Source organism: Echiichthys vipera (genome assembly GCF_963691815.1).
Source record: "Echiichthys vipera genome assembly, chromosome: 1".
Taxonomy (NCBI): Eukaryota; Metazoa; Chordata; class Actinopteri; order Perciformes; family Trachinidae; genus Echiichthys; species Echiichthys vipera.
Window position 1 is genome coordinate 15,308,800 of NC_139826.1, and position 23,072 is coordinate 15,331,871.

At 39.4% G+C, this 23,072-nt stretch overlaps 1 protein-coding gene across 1 annotated transcript in view; it reads right to left on the bottom strand.

Moving 5' to 3' along the window:
* The window catches only part of hcn4 (hyperpolarization activated cyclic nucleotide-gated potassium channel 4), a gene marked incomplete at both ends in the record, with an annotated part of 70,313 nt that extends 47,806 nt beyond the window's left edge, over nucleotides 1-22,507 (bottom strand). Inside the window, 2 exons of the mRNA XM_083919412.1 lie at nucleotides 2,303-2,726; nucleotides 21,828-22,507. Of these exons, the coding sequence (XP_083775538.1) occupies nucleotides 2,303-2,726; nucleotides 21,828-22,507 (1,104 nt within the window). The remainder of the gene's footprint in view (nucleotides 1-2,302; nucleotides 2,727-21,827) is intronic.
* Between the last annotated feature and the right edge of the window lie 565 nt (nucleotides 22,508-23,072).

Sequence of the window (23,072 nt, forward strand, 5' to 3'; positions counted from 1 at the left end):
GCCCTTGCCTTGAATGACATCTGCGCCCACAGGAAATAACTTGTTTCTCACACTGCTCTGGTTTTATTGTAACCGGGTAGTAAAACCAGGCATGTTTGAGTTTCCAATTGAGTTATTAAATACATGGAAAATGTAAAGTTTATTTCATAAGTTTATTTGTTGTTTTATTCTGATGGTGCCATTTCTATGTTAAAAACGATGTGTTAAAACTGAAGGCGGTTGTGTTTCGCCACAGTCAGTGCTAAAATATTGTCACTAGAGGGCAGCATTTACCCTGGGGATTTGTAACTGCGCCGAGTGCATTATGGTCTTTGTTTTGTTTTGCGTGTGGACCACGGAGATATTTCAGTCAGGTAGACGGTGATACGATGCCATTTGTGTGAAGAGGGTAAAAAACTGACATATACTGTTAAATATCGCTGTATAAAACCCTTATACAGAGGTACCTGTTGATATTTGTAACCAAGGATTTTGTATACCTTTGATATTTGTAGATTTTGGGCGCTAGTTACCGACGTAATACTGTTCAACTTCATAAACATGCTAGCCAGTGTAACGCCATGCAGTGGGATTTAGATTCTGAGAAATGTTGTTTTCAACCAAAGTTATTCAGTCTAGAGAGGAAGACTGGTGAAATTTGTTGGGAAGATCCACATGGCGCTAAGTGAAGTGTGTTGAAAACGTAAGTGGTTAATAATTTAGTGACCTTTTTGAAACTGTGGGGTTACGGAATGTGTGTGTAACCAATTGTGTTTTCTGTTTGTAGTAATGACCACTGTCGTATTTTATTTTATTTTTTTTGTAAACACACCCTCTGTAAAAAAAAGGGTAGCAATTTGGGTTGATCAAATAAAACTAAGGCTGCAAGAACCCCAGAAGTAATTGTGTCCTTTGTGGCATCTAATTCCACAGGCTACATTATCTTGGTCCATTCTTCGTGCAGTCTCTTTCACAGTTTGGTAACTGTAGTGGGTTTCTTAGACATTACTTTGTCGCCAAATATTTTCCAGAGATTCTCTATGAGGTTTAGATCTGGACTCTGGGCTGGCAATTTAATTGTTTCCATATCTTTATCTTCAAGGAACTGCTTAACCTGTTTTACAGTGTGACAGGGGGCATTGTCTTCAAGTCTAACTTTTTTTTTCTTTCTGGTGATGAGAGGTCTGGTCACTGTAGAATGGGCTTTCAGTCCAAATTGTCTTAAATGACAAGTCACTGTGTACCGACACAGGATACTTGCCCTGTTCAGCACTGAACTGGTGAGCAACTCCAGCTGCAGTGTTGAACCGATTTCCCAATTAGAGGCATAATCCTGTCCTCTCCTGGCCTTTTTGAGGGACTTAAATGAATCTGTGTCCTTGTAAAGTTTCAATAGTCTTGAAATGGCTTTGAACGTCCAACCTCTCTTGCAATGGTGAGAGTGTCATCCCCTTGGCCTTCATCTGGACAACCTGCGGTTGCAGGATATCAGTCAGCTTAGAACGGCTTGCCATCAAAGTAACCAGCAGAGCTGCCAGATAAATAGGGTGCGTCCAACAATTAAGTAAAGATTAACAACAATAACTGGTAAGTATCTAAAAGTGTTCTCTAATTTTACTCACTGTTTTTTTTTTCACAAAATAAAGGTTTTTGTTGAAGTGCCTTGGTTATTTAAAAAACATGCTAGGCCAGCAGTATTATAGCCACAGCTAAATTTCTATCAAATTCTGAACAATAAAGAATAACAACATTTCATAATAAATCAAGTATTAATAACGTGCTCTAATTTTGATCTCTAGTGTATAATTATGCTTGTGTCACAGCAATGCCTCTCTGGGCTCTGTGGTCCCATTGCTAGCTGGATGGTCACACAGAGGGAAACTTATAATCAGCATCCTTGCCTCATCAACTTATTGGAGACTGGGTTACAGAAAAGAGCCTCTCCACTCCTTTCAAGGGTGGATGTAATCAGAAGCAGCATCTATCCATATTTCCTTCCCAGGGGAAATAGGAAGGTACAGAGCTCTGCAAACATAATCACAATAAGGCCCAGCATGGGATTACCACTTGGATTATAATTGGATTTAAGTAGTGAAGCCCGATGTGTTTGACTAGCTTCATCAAACACTATACTTAGGATTTTCTATCATTCAGATTTCCTCGTATTTTTTCTCTCTGTGTGAATCCACTTGTCAACATCCAGGGAATCCACTTTGCCAGAGCCAACTTAAAATAGTACACATATGCACAACATAGAGGAAAGTGAGCAACATTCAGCAAAACTGTACACATACATTAAACATAGTAAGATGCACTTTCCTACCTCTTCCCATTGGTGGATGTAGCGAATGAGTCTAGAGAGACGCAGGAGTCGTAGCAAGCTGAGGATCTTTGTGAAGCGGACAATCCGCAAGGCGCGCGCCGTTTTGTAAAAATCTGAATCGATGCGTGTCTCCACAATGAGGAAAATGTAGTCCACAGGGATGGAGGAGATGAAGTCCACCACAAACCAACTCCGCAAGTACTTGATCTTGATCTGTTGCGGATCCAGGATTATCTCTGTGTTGTCCTCCTTGACTATACCCGTCCTGAAGTTAAGGACCAGGTCCATGAGGAAGAAGGTGTCGGAGACAACGTTGAACACAATCCAGGGGGGCGTGTTCTCGTCCTTGAAGAATGTGATGCCCACAGGGATGATGATGAGGTTGCCCACCATCAGCAACAGCATGGTCAAGTCCCAGTAAAACCTTATTGGTGAGAGAAATGGAGACAGAGATAGGATGGTGAAAGAGAGAATGACAATATAGGAAAATTCTTCAGCTAACTATTAGCAGCTACTACATGGTACCTTGTGTTAAGGATACAATATGTCTATTATCTAATCATCCAACAAATGCAAAATGGTAGAATTATAATCTATTTTCTATTAACACACTTAGACTCATCACTTAAAAAGACTCACAGAGCAATAACTTCTTATTGTGAAATGTGTGTGTAACCTCTAGCTTTTTTTCTTCTTCATAGAAGCCATTAACATTTCACAGTAGGAAAAGTGTATATATAAAATAAACAATGGTTGAATTTCATTGAGCTGCTTCAGTATCAGCGTCCTGGTATTGTTTCCCGCTGGCTCACTGTCATGGCTTACTGAGACACCTGAATAAAACAGAGTAATGAAAGTTTTTCATACACTTACTTTTCGCACAACCATAATCTGTCACAGGCACTGATTATGTATACTGCTTTAAAAGTGCTTATATGTGGCATATTGGTATCATATTCATGTTTAATTATTTATTCTGTGTAATATATTACATATTGTAAAGAACACAAGTGCATTCATTGAACTTTTATTCCCTGTATTCACGTTTACATTGTTTGCTTTACTGGTTGAGCCTGTTTATTACCTCACACTACATTTTCCTAGATGATGATCAATAAACACACTGCAACTGCTTGGCAAACACTGCATTACTATTTTAATTGGTTATCTATACAACCACTGATTTACTAAATAAACAACCAGGGATGGGACCCATCATGTCACTCATCACAAGCCTATTTTAACCTTAGGTACCTTTGGGTGTTGTGCATGTGTGGTGGACGCGATTGTATACAAACAAAGTGTAATGCTATTGTAGTAACCTATACATACTGTATGTAACCTCCTTACCATGCAAGGTGGCAGCTTAAGTTATTTATATTTGTACTGTAAATCACACTCAAAGGTCAATTAGGGTTAACTATTAATTCCAAAGTTTACTGTGACCTCATCCGTCTTCTAGTCCTAAGAGTTTGGATACAAATTGCACTCTTTGCTGGCTTGGTAATTGAATCCAGATTGGTTCTTTTGTGTTGAGGGTAATATATCTTAGAGACTCCATAGATCGTGACATGAGGGGATTCTGCGTGGTGGGCCGCCCCAGTGAACTTAGATGATTTACTCAGCCACCCACCTTTTTTAATTTTATTTAACCTTCTTCCAGGTATCTCATTGAGACATTGGGTCTCATTCTCAAGAGAGACCTGGTCAAGATATAACAACAATAGAAAAGGGTGTTTTTCCTTTGCTTCCCTGTGCTTGTTTTGTTGGATGGTGTACAGTTTATTATTTTATAGATGAAGAGAATGAATAAATAGAATTAGATCTAAACTTGCCTTTTATCTTTTAAGTCCTTTGATACATGCTTGTGTTGAAGTGCAACAACCTCAAATAGTTTTTACCCTTATACATTGTACCTAAGTTTTCCCATTGATGCAATTAGAATCAGTAATGCTCCATGTTGCTATAGACCAATTCACCATGACGTCACAACAATATTTGTTCTTCCGGCTGGCAAAAGCCGAAGCGTTCTCCGATGGCACCACTAGTAAACTTCTGATCGAGAAAAAAGAGTAAATGGCTCAAATTACTGGGTTATCTGCACCGAAGTGGAAGTAGAATTTATTTACACACTTCTAAGAATCTCCAAGGTAAATTTCCTATTTGTACAAGAACATTTACATATCAGATTAGTAAAATAAAGTCTCCTTGATAAGAGAATGCAGTCAGAACTTTTGGGCGACGTCAAGCCTGAGCGGCTCAGGTGGTGATTTACATTAAAAATGAAAATGAAGAAGACTTTATGGTATATTTTGGAGCTTTTAAAGCATGTAATTTTATTGTAAAGCACTGAAGTATGGTCCCAGGTGTTTTTTTTGTTAATGTTAATGTGATGACCAGCTGCTCCCAGTGTTTACGGCGAGGAGATCGACGAGGAGGTGTCCGACTAGGGCCGAGAGGAGCACACGGCTGATTCACCAGTGTCAGCGTCCTTTTGACCACTATTGTAAACACAAAGATAAATCAGGCCGTTAAAACGATATTTGGCTACAAAGATAAGAAGTCTATAGCACTAGTACTTTTGACGACGTACACGCGCTTTAACCTCCTAACCCACAGGTTCCAGTATATAAATTTAGTATTTTCTGAAGGAAATCGATAAAAACCCTAGACCTTTTGCTGTATATCAGGCTGGGCAACACCAAACAAAACACAATTACATTTTTAACTATGTCACACTGTTTACAGTAGGAGCTGGAACTCTTCAGGTCAGTGGAAGGTGCTGGCGTTTTGCCAACCGGAACGATCTGGATGCCTGTCGTTAACAAACATTCTGAAATGCCCTATTAAAGAAAAGTTATTTAAATGGTGCAGACTTGGTCACAGCTAATAATATGAGATATTCGCTAACAATAATCTATTTACTTTCTGTTATCATGACTTAATAATATTACTGATGCAAAAGACATCAGTAATGGCAGCACTTTTCCAGGTTTTCGTATGTCATGGTTGCATTTGGACACAAAAGGTCTCATTGTCTCTAAAAGCCTTGCAAACCAAATATTTTTTATTCTAATTCTAAGCACATTCCTAAAAATAAATACTACCTCACACACAGTCCTCAAAACTTTTGCTCATCATTAACGTTTTCGGAACAGGTTTGATTTTCTGCATTTTTCAGGTCCTTTAAAAGGCCTTTTTACCACTCCATACCATTCCAAAACACATGCAAAGGTAATCCTCCAAACCATCTGGTTAAATGATTGATTCACTTTGTCTCCCAGTACAAAGCACTTTTTCGACAAAGAGATCCAAAATTTAAAATATCATTACTCCGATTACAGCCTACTTTCAACCGATCAGATTAGTAACATTCAGGTGAATAATAATGAGAAGGGGGTGAACAGCACATAAGCAGAGAGGGAGAGCAACAGTGGGATTGAGACAGGGAGGTAGGTAGCAATGGTGCCAAATGCAAAACATGGTCGGAGAGGGGCGACAGCCAGGGGAGAGTAAATAAGAGAAGGACCGAGAGACGAAACATCAGACTCGGTGTGTAAGGTTCTGTGCGTAACAATCCCTCCAGAGATTCCTGAGATATCATGTTCACAAGAAGTGGACGGACAGACGTGTTCTATTGTCTGTTCTATTTTTATATGTTCCTTCTATTTTGACAAACTGTATGTCATTGTATAGTGCAACAAAATTAAACAAATGTCTACATATTAAAATACAAAACTGTGGGTTCAAACTGGCAACAGCAACATGATAAAAAAGAAATAGACTAAAATAATTAAGAGGGCTTATTATTTCATCGTCAAACCATACCTAACCCATTCTACTCCCACACAAAAACTCTCTTCTGAAATGTAACAATTTAAAGTTTCTTTAAATATTTTAGTCATTAGTTACAACATTTATTATTTTGAAAATGTATTTTTTAAACTCAGCCAAATTTGAATAAATAATTACTGTAAAATACTGCAAAAGTACAGGGGCTGCTATGTAGCAGATGCAGGAGCATCTCACATTTAAACATGAATACGTGAATATACGGTAAACACAGACACACATCTCAGTTTCATGTCACAAACACACACACACACACACACACACACCTTGGAAACAGTGACAGTAATTGGAATTCCTCAAAGTAAAAGGGTATCTACTGTTTCAGCTTGTTGTCAAGTGGAGTTATATTTAGACATACCTTGCCATCACTGCGTTTGCTCATGTTAAGACTTAAAGCCTAAGAGGACAAGGAAAATTTCAAAGGAAGAACCGCAAACATAGGTGATGGCATTTGTTCTTCATATTGCCATGTTCTCCAACATTATCTAACAGATAGCCTGTGCATTTGTTGTATCCCCAAAGCTACACAGCTTACTAATAGGATGTGCTCCTAGTACTTGACAGGGTATAACAACAAAGAAATAAGATTATCTGTTTCTTTCAGAAACACATGCAAATAACTTGCCACTGTTTTTCTATTTGTATCAACTATAATGACTCAACCAAACACATAATACTTCATGTCACATTTACTGTTAAGGACAATGTCATTGTTTTTGTATTTTTTCAGCTTCTTTTCTACAAATTACAATCACAAATAGCAACCATTTTCTGTGGGATACCATAGAATTTAAGATCAAAAGTCAAAATTCAAATGCATTTTCCATTATTCCAGGCAAGCTTGGTTTTCCTCACAATGGTAAAAATTTAAAGAGACTTGAAACTTAGGTAACTCATGTTGTCACATTATTGTTGCAAGGAAACTGTAAGTTAACAAAGGATTAGCCCAGAACACCAGTGTAACTTTGACAAAAAATTACGTTAGGCTTCTAAAACATTATTTCAAATACTTTGGTTTAAATTGTTAAATTACAAAATAAACAAACACTGGTTTTGTCTATTCAAGATACTATTTAAAAACTGAGAGTGATATTCCATGGTTGGCACATGTATACATCTGCAAACAAGTTGAAATAGTATACATAACAACGAGACTAAGAGTCCACTTGTGGTGCTGTGATCTATATGCCCATGTTGTGTAAGTCCGGCGTAAATGACCCTATGGTCTTTTTCGGCATGAAAATACAGCAAATAAGCCAGGGACAGTTTTTTTTCCATTCATCAACCATGTATGGAGAAAGCACGGAGAAACGCTTACAGATCCAAGAGTCTCTACACATAAAACTAAGCACCAACAACGTAGTTAGCAAACCCAGAGTTTATTGAAAAAGACTGTTTTAGAAGTCTGTGTCTTACCAGTAGGTCCATGTTGATAGGTGGTCCATACAAGTCAATTAGCGGTCTGACTGAAGACTCATTTCGGTTCCTATTTGAGTGTTCAATCTTTCCGTCTAGTAATGCTTGGACACTAATGCGACCCACTGACCTATAGTGAACTAACGCTACCTGTATTTTTTTATATTTTTATATTTAATTAAGCACCAACAACGTATTTAGCAAACCTAACAGCCACTGATTAACTCGGGGCAGTATGGTGAAGGCATTAAAACGGCTTCTTTAACCACTAATATTGCTCAAAATAACATCAAACCTCTGCAGTATCATGATAAAAGTTAGCAAACCCAGAGTTTATTAAAAGAGTGTTTTAAAAGACTTACCTAGAGGCCCCGGTACCAGCTCCTTTCGTAGTAAAGTCCATTCAAGTCGATCACCAAAAGAAATCCAACAGTAAGGAGCCCATATCTCTGCAGAGGTTTGGTGTTATTTTGAGCAATATTAGTGGTTAAAGAAGCCGTTTTAATGCCTTCACTATACTGCCCCGAGTTAATCAGTGTTAGCCAAATCTGGCTGTTAGCAACTCTCACGGTTTTCTATCTTAATAGTTGATACATGAAAAAAAACTGTCTCAATGGTTTATTTGATGTATAATTGTCCCAAAAGGCCATGGGATGATTTTGCACCGGAATTACACTCTAACTGTTGTCATGCAGAATATGAACAGGCTTCCATTCGTGCTATCTTGTAATTTAACTTTGTCATAGTAAGTGATTACAAATATTGTCAGACATATACCCCTTTCTACACATCAAAGCTATGTTAGCTTGCTTTAAAAAGAAACAACAACGTTGTGGTTTGTTTCAATACATGTTTTGAAAAATTACACATTTACGCCTACTTGTTTTTGGTTATGACTCACATACAATTATTTTAAATTTAAGACTCTGGCATGAAAAAATGTGATTGACCCAGTAAGATAGTTTTTTGATAAATCCCTCAGTATGTACATTTTTAAAGAGCTGTGCAGGAATCCTTGTGGATTCTTGAGTGTTTTTATGTTTACGTGCAGACTGTGGTTTAACATGCACTTATGTGTGTGTGTGTGTGTGTGTGTGTGTGTGTGTGTGTGTGTGTGTGTGTGTGTGTGTGTGTGTGTGTGTGTGTGTGTGTGTGTGTGTGTGTGTGTGTGCATGTGTAAAGTAAACGCTCCTTTTCACTTTTGTGGTTGCCTCGTAATAGAGGTCAGGCCACCTAAACATAGCAGGGATCCATTTACTGTGTTTTATTATTCACTGGGACCCTGACATAGAAGAACATTGTTCTATAAATACAGTTTGCCAAGTGCAGGGTGTTTGGCGGACATTTCAAAGGCAATAAACAATCCCATATCTGTGTGCATCCCAAATCACTGACTCATGGTGTGTGGTGGTATACCACCAATAAAATGAAAGCATAATACAGCGGCCTAGAAGTTTTACTTTATGTTTTTAGAAGTAACAAAAAATGACAATATGTTTTTTAAAGCTATGACAGCAATTAAAGACTTATTATATGCATGACAAATAATTAGAAAAAATATATAAACCTCAGATTATGAAGTTTTTAGGCGTGTCTTCGTTTAATTCCGTGATTGTCAGCACAACAAAGAACAGGACTAAAAAAACAGAATAGCTCACACCTAACTTGTTGTGGTGCTGAGGATGCAATGATGAAGGGAGCCCTGACATTTTGATGTCTGTAGGGACAGGGGCACAGCCCACTCTGCTCTCAGGTGGGGTGACCAGGGACAGCAGGAACATGTTGTCACCCTCAGAGTGCATCTGACTACACGATAAGCCTCTCTCCTTCTCCTCACCCTGCCAGCCAGGCTACCTGAAAGGGACTGTGAGAGCCACCACAAACAGCTAGAGATGGACACACACTTACCTTTCAGGAGTAACCTATATTTAAATTGAACAGGGAAAACATGAATAGCCTATATACTGTATACTCCTGCATATATATCTATAAACGGGGTATATGTTTGTATTTTTGCATGCAGTTTTTGCATGCAGTTTTTTAAATTTCCCTTGTAGAGATGTGTATCTGTTGGCTGCCATGCTGGGAGAATGATGGCATGGCATGCAAGCAGATCATCTGTCATGTCAGGTACAAGTGGCAGACAGCATTTAACAGTGTCTCCCTTTATTCTGCACCAAACTGATTGAATGGGAACAGCAGAAGAACAGTGGGTGCTCCCAGAATGCACTTGCACAAGGGCACCTCCAGCCAACACTGTGTGTGCACTATAAATGTGATTTGAGAAAGCAGCCACTAAAAAAATGGCCAGTCACAAAGGTTACCATGTCATTTGTCAACTCTCTGATTACGGTTTGGTTAAATTCCGTCCGCTAAAATTTCGACCCCAAGAAGTTTCTACTCAGGAAAATGTAAACACTGATTGCTGAAATTTACCAATTTGATTGACCCCTGCTCTTAGCCATCATTGGAGAAACCACTTCACCGCTCAGGTCATTTCAGTATTGTAATGCATGATGTATTTGGCCATGTATGATGTTTAATAGGCAACTATCTTATCTTGAGGCTAATTAAATATCCTATAATTTCATTTAAACTGTGTCCATAATATTTAAAGCCAGAGTGAAGGTAATGTATTACTGTATTACTGTATATTACTTTACTGTTTGAAGCAAACTTCCAAAGTAGTTGCAAATAGCTGTTGTAGCACCAATTTAATTCAACTTGTTCTAAATTGCAGTTAAACTTAAAATATAACTGGCAGAGCAACAGCCTCATTAAGTCCACTGCCATTTTTGAATGAATACATTTGGGGGATGAATGAAAATTAAGCATGAAAGGCTTTTGTGAGAAAGGGAGAAAATAAGATCATTTTACATAAGCTACATTTAGCTAGAGGAAGAGGTAATCTATGATATAGCTGTCACACTTAAGCGGGGAACAACATCTGTAACAACAAAACATGCCTGTGCATTGCCCATAAAAGAGCAGCCCATTGGTTTAAACAAGCCAGTTGGCAAACACAGAAAGATTTAAGTGTCTAGGAGAAGAAGAAGAAAAAAAAAAACAGGTTAAAAGGGTTAATCCTATTTTTGTTGTCAACCGCTCCAATGAACTGTCATAACGGTGCTGTCTTTGCCAAGCACAGCCAGCAGGCACACTGCAAGCACATCACTGACACCGGGGCTCTGCAGACACAGGTGGCTATATTTAGGACACACTGTTTTTTTTTATCAAACCTAGGCTAAGAAGATTTCATCAGAGGAAGAGGCAAATTTCCCCAACCTTAGGCTACAAGAAAACAGAGGGATTTACTAAATACCTACAGAAGGAGAAGAAGAGATCCAGAAATAAGATTACAAGTAGTTATATGCTAGGACAATAAGGTAAGGGTACAGTGTATTATTTCTCATTCACCCAGCTCTGTCTAGGACTGTTATTGAACACATCCAAGAGAGAGACAATGCTAAAGACAATGTCACATCTGCTACAGAACAATTTCTAACAGATAGAGGTCTGTCCCCTTTAAGGTAAGCCCTAAAAAATGGGAAAGAAGCAGGCGCAAAACCAGGTCTTTTGAATCGCAGACTAACATGACAAGAACTGGATCTCTATCAGTAATTATTATCAGCATAGCAGGGAAAGTAGCCTGCATTCATCATTATTATCATCATAGTCCAAACTATGTTGGTCTTGCTATGTTGGTGAGGCATTTCACATGCATACGGTCAAATTAAAAAAAAAAAAATTAAAAACAAAGAAAAGTCCTCAACTTCCTCTGTCTCTCTTAGTGCCACACTGTGTTTGGTGCATTATATTGCTCATAATATGATTCCACAACATATTCAGTTTGATCACTGTACAGTTGGCTTTGGATTGAATGTGATGTAAAAACATACAGACTTGTTAGTGCTTCTGACTTGATCACAGGGGGTACTTACAAAAAAAACCAACACAGCACATTCTTTAAATGATGATTCTCAAGCATTGGTTTTAAATGCAGTAATTGTTTCTTTCTCCCTCATCGTCTATCAAAGTTGGAGATTTGGGCAGTGATTCAAAGGTCTTGAACCAGGCTAACCATTTTAGGGAAACTGTAAATGCCACAGCGTCGAGTTCCACTTATTGAAGGTCCAGCCTAAACTCTGATGTTTGAATAGCTCAGAAGTGTGCACTTTAAGAGCTCTGACTAAATCATGAGATCACCAAAGCTACTTTATAAAGTGACCAGACGTACGGGGGATTGTCTTCTCTCCGAAGACACAAAGACACAGAGAGGAGACAATTCTCTCCTGCGGGTTCCATCGGCATGCACTTATCCTTCTAGCATGTGCCAGTATTTGCTCTCCAGCTTTGTGGACTGTCATCCTGCCATTAATTGCATCTGTGTTTATCATGATGCCTTGTTATCTCCCACAGGGTCCTTAGGGTCATGTCAAAGGGGTCCTCCGTCAGCCAGCCACAGAGTGTGGCAGAGGAAACACTGGCCAGTATCTCCCAACTCAACACAGACCCCAGCAAGCCTGTTGCCCTGTTGGACCGGAAAGAGCCAGAGAGAGATAGAGGAACGGGCTTTCTCGTAACATAGATGAAGTGATAAGATAAAGTAATGTCTATAATACCAGGAGCTGGTATTAGAGGGCTGCACCAGTACTGAGCCATTATCTTCACCACTTCAGGTGCTGCAATCAGCAAATGGATCAGCCACAATGAAAGTCTTTTCTATCAATCTCCAAAACGGGGATCTAAGGTCAAAGGGTGACAAGGACACGAAGAGAAAAAATAAGGGGAGAGGAAATGTGGAAACTGAGAGAAAATGAGACTGTACAACATATTAGGACAAAAGGACAGGGACAAACCAGGAGAGGAAGTGTATAAGGAGGGATCCATGACAGTATGGCCTTCCGGTTATAGAGATCATCTGTTCTTTTTTTTTCTACACTGTGTTTTGTGCAACATTACACAAATGTGGAGGTGAATGAAACCAAAATTAATACAGCTTAAAAGCTGATGGAAAAGCCTCACTAAGAAGACACTCTGAGCATGAAATCAAATCAAATCAGAGAGGAGATGCAGTTTAGCTGATTTTTGCTGGTCTGCGTGAGTAAGCAAAAGCAGAGGCTTATCTGACAGTTAAACCAAACAGGGCAGGATTTATCATGTTTATTTGTTAGCTCTATAATTTCTCGATTGTACATGCTAAACAGGGTCAGGGTTGGATTTATACACACCAGCTTTGCTGCTGCCTCCCTATTCAATCAAATACTGGGTAACTTCGTACAACCAAAATTGGTGTGGGGAAAACGAGGGCATGCTTACGACTATGGAGATGGTGAGGATAAATCAGGAGTCCCTACCCCACTATATTAGAGGAGAGGGAACAATCTGTATCTCAACACTGCACGTCTCATAATCCAGCCATTTGTCTGAGTCTTCTAGACACGCAGCGTGTGGCAGGGCCAGGCCAAACACATTGATCCAGGGAAGTATTTTCTGTGAATCACGCCAGATACACACAGAGCTCTTTATTCAGCGCATTGGACTCTGGTCCTCGCTGAGTGGGAACCCCATTGTTTCTGAAGCGCTTCAATACATTCTTACAGAGTATGCATGTAGAGGTTGTCTAAGGAAATGCCATCCTCCTCCCATGTCTGTTCTGCACAGATGGCAGCAGAGAGTGATATAAGCAATAGAATAATGGTAAGTAAAACATGAAGATGATGGAAATTTAGAGGAATGGAATGACAGTCTTGGCACATTGCCATCTCTGTTACATCACATGCAGGTGGCACTGATTATTGTTTCTGATATATTATGCTAATAGCCTCTTGGCTTAATAGGACTAGTCTGTGAACCTAGCTTTGTAATAATGAGGTTACTACATTAAGTTTCAATTCATTTTTTAATATGTTTTTTCTTATATACCTGTATACCTCTCCACCACCAGTAGCAGCCTATCAGTGCCAGTTTGACATCTTGGCCATTTCCTATCTAGGCTGAAAAAAGCAATCCAATTTTGGAGAAACAGGGGGTGTGAGAATCCACCTGGGACACCGGCAAGGCTAAAAAGGTCAACCTGTATGTACTAGAATCTATGTGAGGAGGATTGAACATGCTGTGGCTGCAGCGTCCATGAAAAGGTCAACACGAGGGAAGTTGAAACCTGCTTACTACACTTTACAAACTATGCATAGGTTAATGGTATCTGGCAAATTCGACACTGAGCAGTCTCTGAAGGAAGAATTAAGGTCAAAACATAGTTTGATACTAACCTGCATGTGGTGCAAAAAGAATGGGCTTTCATTTATCAGGCCATTTTGTGTTTCAGGTCAAAAACAGTGGTGTACTGAGCTCCCTTATAATTTGAGCGTTTGTGTTGTTGGCCATTGTTACATTGTTAAAATTAGGCTTGGCTCTTAACTACTCTAAGCATGAACAGAAACTAAAAAAGTATATTATTTCACCCGGGCCTGTGTGCCTGGATATTGAATGGATCAGAGAGAATGGAAAGGAGGAGGTATTTTAACCCCAGCAATCTTAATTATTAATTCCAACCATGCTGACAATTCCCATAAAATACAGCATGCTGTTCTTTCTTGATTGCTGGAAACCAATAATAATTTTTTTCAAGTCAAATAAATTCTTCAGTCATTACACGTGGGTTAGTAAAAGCAATAATACCAGATATAATATTATGTAGTCTGGTTGTCAATTAGGTGATGATGCAGAAGGCTGAATCACTGCAGCACTTGTTATCAAGGTAAATAATGCCCTCTTGGGTATCATTGGAAGATTACACCGACTGTATATAATCTGTGTTTATGTTAATTGCTTTTCGACCAGTAGTCAAATGTCAGATTTAAATTAAAACTAAATGTGTAAATGTAAATGAGATTAATAACCAGAGGCACTATTTGGATGGAAAATAACTGCTACTATGTCTAAGGCAAAACAAAGGAGCATACAGTATGGCATCACTGGCAAATTCAGTGTTTATCTCCACTGAGTGACAATCATCACCCATTTTGCACAATTCATATGTTAAGTATCCCAATGCTCCGCCAATGCGGCTGTAACTGGTTTCCTCCCCTGCAGCCAAGTGGACGGGTGGAGTCAACAAGGGACAAGTGTCAGTTCATTGTATGGAGAGAGTGGCAGTACTCTCAATATATTTTCCAGCTCCTCTCTTTTCCAAACCGGAAAATGGTGCTAAAAATGCCATAGCATTGCCAAAAAGACCTGGAACGATCATTACCATCCCATAAGGTTCTAATGCAATAAAAATGTTGTTCACTTTCATGATACTCAAGTAAATAGGACAAACCTTAGTTAGCACTTGGCAACCCCAGATATTTCTAGTCCGCTCAGCTCATATAACCCTTTGGCTCAGCTGAGCCAGAAAGCTAACATTATGCTAGTAAGATTCAATAACAATAACATTGCGTACGGTTGACAAACAGTAATTTGTTTTAAAGCAAGAGAAGCTATCCAGTCATGTCACTGTCCCCAAATCAACATCAAAATTTACACGAACAAATGATAGGCCATGTATAACATCAACGTGGGCAAAAGCCTGAGGTAGGAAGTTGAAGCAAATGGGATGAGATGATTGCTTACGTGGCCGCGGCATATTCAGAGCCTAGGCGGTGTAGATCTCAAGTTGGAGCCAATTTGTTTTTTTGCAAGGAAGTCTCCAGTATAATAACTTCCAATTTTGTTGATATATTTTTTTGTGTGTTGATCTCATCTGTTTTATCTTCTTCTTCTTTGATTTAATTATCCAGGTAAGGTCCATTATTTAGAACAGTTAACAGACAGTTGCACTGGAACTACTTGATGTGTACTTAAGGTGTCCACTAATGAGATTAATCAAAACTGTTAAAGAGAGTTCTTAAGAGAGAGATCATAAAGTCTTCTTGGTTAAAAACGTCATAAATAAAATTGCATCGGAACTGACTTGCATCGATCATGGAGAGCCTATTAAATGATCAAACTTAAATTTGTCGTTGTGGTTGATAAATACATGCACAGTGATGCTAACTTACAATGAACACTTTCACTACTTGATTTCCACTGTTACTTATGAATTGTGTCCAAATCAATATTACGGTTAGACTACAAACTAGTACAATTCAGAGTCAATTCTCGATTATCCCGATAATGGAAATTCACCAAGATTAACTTATGTGAGTGTTTTTTTTTATCACATTCGGGATAAAAACGAATATTGTCCCAGTCCTAATAGACACCCTGTAGACAATCTGAATTGTGTCTTCACCCAGACCATCCTATAAAAAGTTGACAATTTGTTTAAAAATAATACAAAAAATGCACCTTCTCGCTATCAACCCACCCTGCAATGTTGAGATAAGTGAAAGATAAGTGAAACCGACCTCTGGTCAGTGCGACAATAATCGCATCTGTCTAGTGGCAAGAGAAGTAAATTTGACACTGAAATGTGAAGAGGAAAAACTCTTCGCTGACTAGTGTTGTGTATCCACCTGGAGAGATTATAAATTGATGTTGCATTGCAGAGTATGGTGGTGCAGGAAGGGCACACGACATTGCATTTGTCAGGTGACTAAAATACATCAAGCATACCAGCTTGGAGATGGCACTTAACAGAGAATGCTTCCAGCAGGCTTTTTCATTTTCAAAATGTATATGATGTCCAATCAATCAATATAATCTCACCTTGAGATTACCATCACTTTGCCAAGGTTAAACTCAGCTCTCTTCCTAATAGGTAAAGCTGAATTAAATGACATATCAGAAGGGCAAAAAAACCACTGACATGCAAAAAAATGTTTGTGTGTGTGTGTGTGTGTGTGTGTGGGGGGGTTACAGTTGTGATCTTTTGTCCTTATTTCACACTGCCACAAAAGTGTGCCTGGCGAGGTCACGCGGTACCGTTCAATCATTCTGCCACTATGACAGGCAACCTTCCACCCACCGGCCCGCACATCATCCCTGGGCTCCCTCCATTAAATAAATTGTGCTGTAATAATCTCTTGGCTCCTAATATCCGTGGATGAGCACAGCAGCTGATTTTGATTACCCCACTTTCAGGCCCAGCCAGAACCATCTGTAATCCCCATGTTTTACCCTCACTAAATTAAAGGAGGAATTATTTAATGGAGACTGAAAGGAATAGAGTGCCATTCATCCTATGTAGTGTCAAAACACTTTCCCCCCACACCTTCCCAAGGAGATGAGCACTGCAGTAAAGTATGTAAGAAAACATGGTCCATAAGGGCTCAAGCTAACACTACAGTCTGGACTCAATTCATGCATATTTTATTTAAAATATGTTGATCTTGTGTGGATCTTGCAATCATCATTCAAGACTTTCTTCACTGAAACACTGTCAAAAACTGTTTCATTGTGGATCAAAATGTCCAGGCTATACATTCCTCTACTGCATCTCCAGCACCTTACCTTGACCTTTGTGTAACTCTCACCCAGACTACGACTCCTGCCAAGAAGGGGAATCACCTTTGCTGCAGCCGTGTAGGTTTTTTCATCTCATTTTACAATAAATTCACAGATGTCAAGCTAGAGGCCCCACAAGACCCAAACAAATCAATAGCAGAACATACTCTCAAATCAACCGTAATCAACCAGTATTAAATCTGATCCCCTACACTCAGAAACATAATACACACAGACACATGCATACCTTGATACAGTAAGAGTACTGTATGTTCAACAGAAAGCCTGTAGCCAATAGTAGCTGCTAATGCTTGATAAGGACTGTAAAGTGAAGGTGCAGAATATGTGCAGTATTCAAATATCTCAAAATTCAAAGAAATAATAACCATGGGATTTATTTTCCCAGGATCCCCCAACACAATACAAGATCAGTCTAAGTCCAGGTAGCACAGTTGTCATTGTTGTTTTGTTCTTATAGAGAAAACTGAACTTTTCCTTAAAATTTTAGTCTCCTAGTTATGCAAACGTGCAAAAGTCAACACAGCCATGCCATTGTGTGGTGCCATTATAGGTAACATTAACACTTCCAGAAACAGTGCAATTTTTCATTTAGTCAACACTTTGCCCTAAAAGTTACTTTACCTTTGACTATATCACAGCCCTAATGTGCACATTGTTAACTACATCCGCTCTACTTTTCTTTAATGTATTCTTTACAAAAAAAAATAGCACAAGTTGTAAGTTGTCTTTTCAGAGGATTTATTTTTGCCACTGTCTAGGTAAGTGTCTTCTGGGGAAACAAAGCTGGATGTGCAGGAGAAATAAAAGGCTGTAGAAAAAACGGACTTTGCAGAGGGGGTGGAAGGATTCGCCTGACTGTTGCAAAGGGATTTAACTGATTGACAGAAACTGCAGGACAGCCAACCCCCCCTCTCTGATAGTGTTGGCAACGCGGTTCTAAAGGGAAAATGGGGAATTAATAGAGCATTCAGTGCAACAGCAACAAAAAAAGTTCTAATGTGCAACACCTTCTTTTCTATCTCTCCAGGGAAATGTGGAAGACTTTCCAACAGATGTGTCCTCTGGGCTCTGAATCACAAGATAAATAAAAGGCACTTGACGATCAGAGGGCTGCATTCTGATATTGTGCCGCATCATTTGTTTAGCACGCTGCACAATACTGATGCATTGATAGAATCCACCTAAAGGGCTCTATGGAAACAGGTAAGAAAAAAAATCCCCTGGTTGTCATCATGCCCAGATAGAGGATCCATTGTGTGAGAATGGTATCATTTTGTCAATCAAATATTCTATTATCTTCAAAAGGGGCTATCCACTTTATATATGACTTTTATCAATCTCTATTTACGACCAAGGACATGCAGCATTGATGGGTCTCAGCACAGTTCACGGTACAGCATCTTTTATACAACAAACATAAAGTCATATTCATGACAGCGACAAGTGAGATATCAGAGAGGGCAGATATCCACAAGAAGCATCCAGTGAGGATCAGTGCAAAGGGGGCAGTAATCTCAACCCAAATCATATGTATTGTTTAACAATCCTTTCAAAGACCCAAAGATAGTTCATGGTTAGCATTTGCTTAAGGAAAGTGATAATCATCCTTATTTAAAAGACTCCTTATGAATCCTTCTTTTTGTAAGAGCGCTACTCTCCTTTTTTTCAGGTTGAGGATGTCTCTCTCCGGTTAACTGGCCACATCTGCTCACTGGGAGATGCTTGTTCTAAATCAGAGGAGGCTGTTCAGCTTTGCATCTGGAAATGAGGCTGTAGATTGGATTATGATGCCATTTTTAATCTGTCCTTTTCCCTTGCAAGATATTGCTCCTCCCTTGCATCTTAGCGTTATACAATACTTCACAAGTGGAGATTTTGCTGAATTTCGGCGCAGTGATGACTATGTGATTCCTAGTGACACTCTAATTTGAGCTTATAAAGCCAAAGCTTTGATGCAGACATGGGAATAAAACTTTTAGTCGCAGAGACCCTTCTCTTCTCTGGGCCCATTAAAAGGTCCCCCTCATCCCCTTATGGACTTTAATTACAGTCATCTTGTCCTGCCTGTCTGATACTAATTTTGGAGGGAGTAGGCGTCCAAATATCACGTTTCTCCTTCAGTTCATTAAAAATAAAATACTAGCTGTATCTAATCTCAACATGCTAATATAACTCAATAACATGTACTTTTTTTCTCCATCTCACACAGAGATGGGTTTCACATATTATTTGAAGCATTATAATAAGGATAAAAAGGTGTCATCGATATTGACACCTTTCGGTAAAAGCCCATTATCCTCTAATCTATTTGTGAATTAAGGAGTTTATGTATGCTCTGTATTCTTCTTCAGAGTTGAATGATTAAGTAAAGTTGAAGTGACTGAAGCACAGGCAAACTGTTTTCAGATCGGCCAAACGTTTGATGGTAATATAAAGTATTCAGTCTCAACCCCGAACAAGTAGGTGGCAAACCTCATTTTTAGAGCACTTCTCTCTCAGTGCATTTTCATTTTATTTTGGGACATTTCACTGGAAGAGTCACGCGTCCATTACTTTCAAGTGGAGTGTGGAGTAGTGTGGAGACCATATGAGGGTGTGTGAGTGTACGCCGGGTTTCGACAAATATTCACAAGTGATGTTCTGGTTCGGCCTACTTGACATGGTGCTTAAAGTTCTTTTTAGTGAAAATATCGTGTTAACTAAATAAAAATGATGGACCTAAGGATTATGTTGGACTACTTATTGTTCTGGATCTTGTTGTTTAGTCTATATGACAATGCATGAAAGCAACATAAAATCCATGTAAATATTTTGTATCGCAAACTAAGTGCTTCAGCCTATATTAACTGCTTGGATCAGGTTTAGCCATAAAACACAGTATGCCTGTAGGGTTCAGGTTGGGCTCGGTTACTACTCAGGATCGGGTTAGGACAGAAATATGGGTCCTGAGCCACACTCTAGTGTTGAGCCCCTGTTTCAGCATCTTGCTCAAAGACACTTCAACTGATGATGACTGGTGCCAAATCTCTGACCTTTCAGTATTAGGACAGTATCCCCAAATCACCCTTCCTCATGACATTAAACACAGTGAGTAAGAGAGCAGAGGGGGTCAGTGCAAATGCAACCAGCTGGGAGGAACATAATAAAAAATGGCAAACTGTCTAATACATGCCTCCTGAGCTTTTACAATGGCAAAATAATATATGGAGACAAGCAGATATCTTAATGCAGAATAAACCAATCACAGATTGGAAACACTAAACAACACAGCTCATCCTCTGGGTCTGGATGTGCCTGAATCAAATGTAAGGTTGGCTGAAGTGTAATGTTACAAAAAAGCATTTTCCTTTAATGCAAATGTACATATATCTCTCTCAAATACACAGCAACAGTTCAATTAAAAAATAATTTCCAGCACAGTCACAGTCAATCTGAAATGTAACATCACTTGTGTTAGACACCACAGTTGTCCATTCTCTAAACGGGCAGATAAATGTGTTTGTTTTCTATTCTAGGAAGAGGCTCATTTAGCCTTTTCCACTGTTACCCCGGGCCTGTGAGCAACTCGCACTACAATTCAATGTCAGATATCTTGTTCTTGAGGCAGAAAACACTTTAGCGGTAAGTGAGTTTAATGGCAAGTTCTATATAATGTGCCATTATACCATCATAGCCAATCAAACACCAGGCAGGCTAGACAACATTCAATGTCACAGACATGTCACAGACAAGGAGAACTACAGTATGTGTAAGTGCATATGTGAACTAAATGCAAAAACTGACACAGCTTGTAATGAAACACTTGAATTATTAAACCAGAGGAAAATGTGTTGAATTTTAAAAGCTATGGTTCATTACCTACTTATAATACAAGCTATGAAGTAGTCGAAATAGATTAGATAGAATAGATTCTGTTAAAATTTAATTTAATTGGATAGGTATAAGAAAGCAAATCATGTGAACACTTTTCTATCAAAACCTAGTGTATATGAACAGCTCACTTTAATTCAACCAATCTAGTCTTGCTTAGCAGGAGCCTCCATGCAGATGCATAAGGCCAATAACAAACTCAAGGGCACTAACAGCAGAGAAGAATCTGTAGGCCAACAAAAGAGTGTTCATGGGCTTTGTCAATTTAGTTTTCCAGATACAGTTTGTCACTGGAGTAGACAACACTATTGAATGTAAAACATTCTAACAAAGAACTGCAGTTGGAACTTTAACTGTTTATCAGTACTATTTCAAATAAAATGAATTAACCCTGATATTAGTCAAAAAAACATGTATGAAACAAGGATAAGAAAATCAATATGTAAGCAAAGACAATGTTAGGTTAAGGCCTCAAAACTAGCCCTAATCAATGATAAATGATGTCCTCTGAGCACAAGTTCTCTCAAATACAGAAGAAACCACTAAAGGGATTTAATTATGCATCCATTTGGATAGCATCTATCCAAGATAGGTAAATTGGTCTAATTAGCAAAGGTTGTTCTACAACACAACACAGTGCATTTAGGTATCCTTACTATTATATCCATACCCTGAAACCAACAAATATAATTCTAATGATTTGAATAAAGCAGTAAAGCCATGCCAAGCTTTGATAAAATATCACCATCAAGTGAATGCCCAAGATAAGTAGCCTAATTAAGGTGAAGATGAATAAAACAATGAACGGGCTGCTCTTGAGCTGATGAATTCACTTAAAAATGATAAACACACTGAGAAAAACAGCTGGACCCGCTTCATTTTAATCATTCTCTTGTTTGGAAAGCATAAAGAGTATTAAGGTGATTGAATTTACCTGAAATCACTGTATGGGTGAATTATCCAAAATCCGGCGGATTTAACCCGCTCTTGTTCCCGTTCAACAGCCTTTTCACTTCCAAACATCCTCAGGGAGAACTTGTTTACCCCTGGTTGAAGCATTGCTCCAAACTGTCTGTGTATGAACCCGGCTTGATATAATCTCTCGTCGTCCGGCATAATTTGATCAGTGCCGTCTAACTTTATAAACCCTGACTGCTGGTCTGGGGAATCTTTTTGGTTACCATCGCCACCGCTGGCCCCTTGCGCGTCTTGATCCGGCGGCCCATCGCCGATGGTTCCAGGGGGGCTCTCCTCGCTCGGGGTGACATCCCCCTCGGTAATGAGGCGCTTCCCCTCCGCCGAGTCAGAGTCGTGCACATGGCGACTTGTGATGGACGAGAGGCTGCCTCGAAATCTACGGCAATCTCCATTTGAGCTGGTCTTCATGTGTTTCCCTATGTCCGTCTCCATGATCACAGACTCCCCACTTTTGGTCTCCCCGATCCCTTTGCAGCTTCCCCCAGAGGTCGGTGACGGCAGAGGCTTCATCCTGAGACTCTTCCTCCGGGTGTCCTTGTCTGCGTCTTCTCCTTCGCCCATTATAGATGCTTTCTGTCCAATGTGCTGTGGCAAACTGTAGAGCCTTTTACGCATGGAGGAGTGCAACCTATCCATTATGACATTGAGACTTAGCGGAAAAAATAAAATAAAAATAAATCCAGATTGTTAGGCTGTATAGTAACGATTAATGCCCACTACCAGCCCCACGCTCCCTTTCTGTTTGTGAGAGCGATCAGTCTGGAGCTAATCTGAATCCCTGCAAGCCCGCTACACATGACATGGACCGTCGTGGCTCTACTGGAAGAGATGAGAGATACTCTTTCTCATAATTAGACTACCTGACAGTTTGCATATGTCCTCACGCGCAGCCTGGGCGGTCCGCTTGGCCAATTCGTACCCAGTGTACATCTTTTTGCCGTTCCGACATTGTGCGCAAAAGTGGAAAAAACTGCTTGAAAGTCACCTTAGCGTGACATGTGAGGGACGTGCCGAAGGACGGTGATATGGAGACGAGGGAAAGGTCAGGCACGACGAAGGATGCTCTTTTCACCAGATGTCTTGCCAGCTGCCATCAAACAACGCGACACAATCATGCAAAAATACAGTAGATCATTTCAGGGACCGCTGACATCACTGATCCATAGTCATGGTGCGTTTTGGCGAAGTGTGAATATTCATG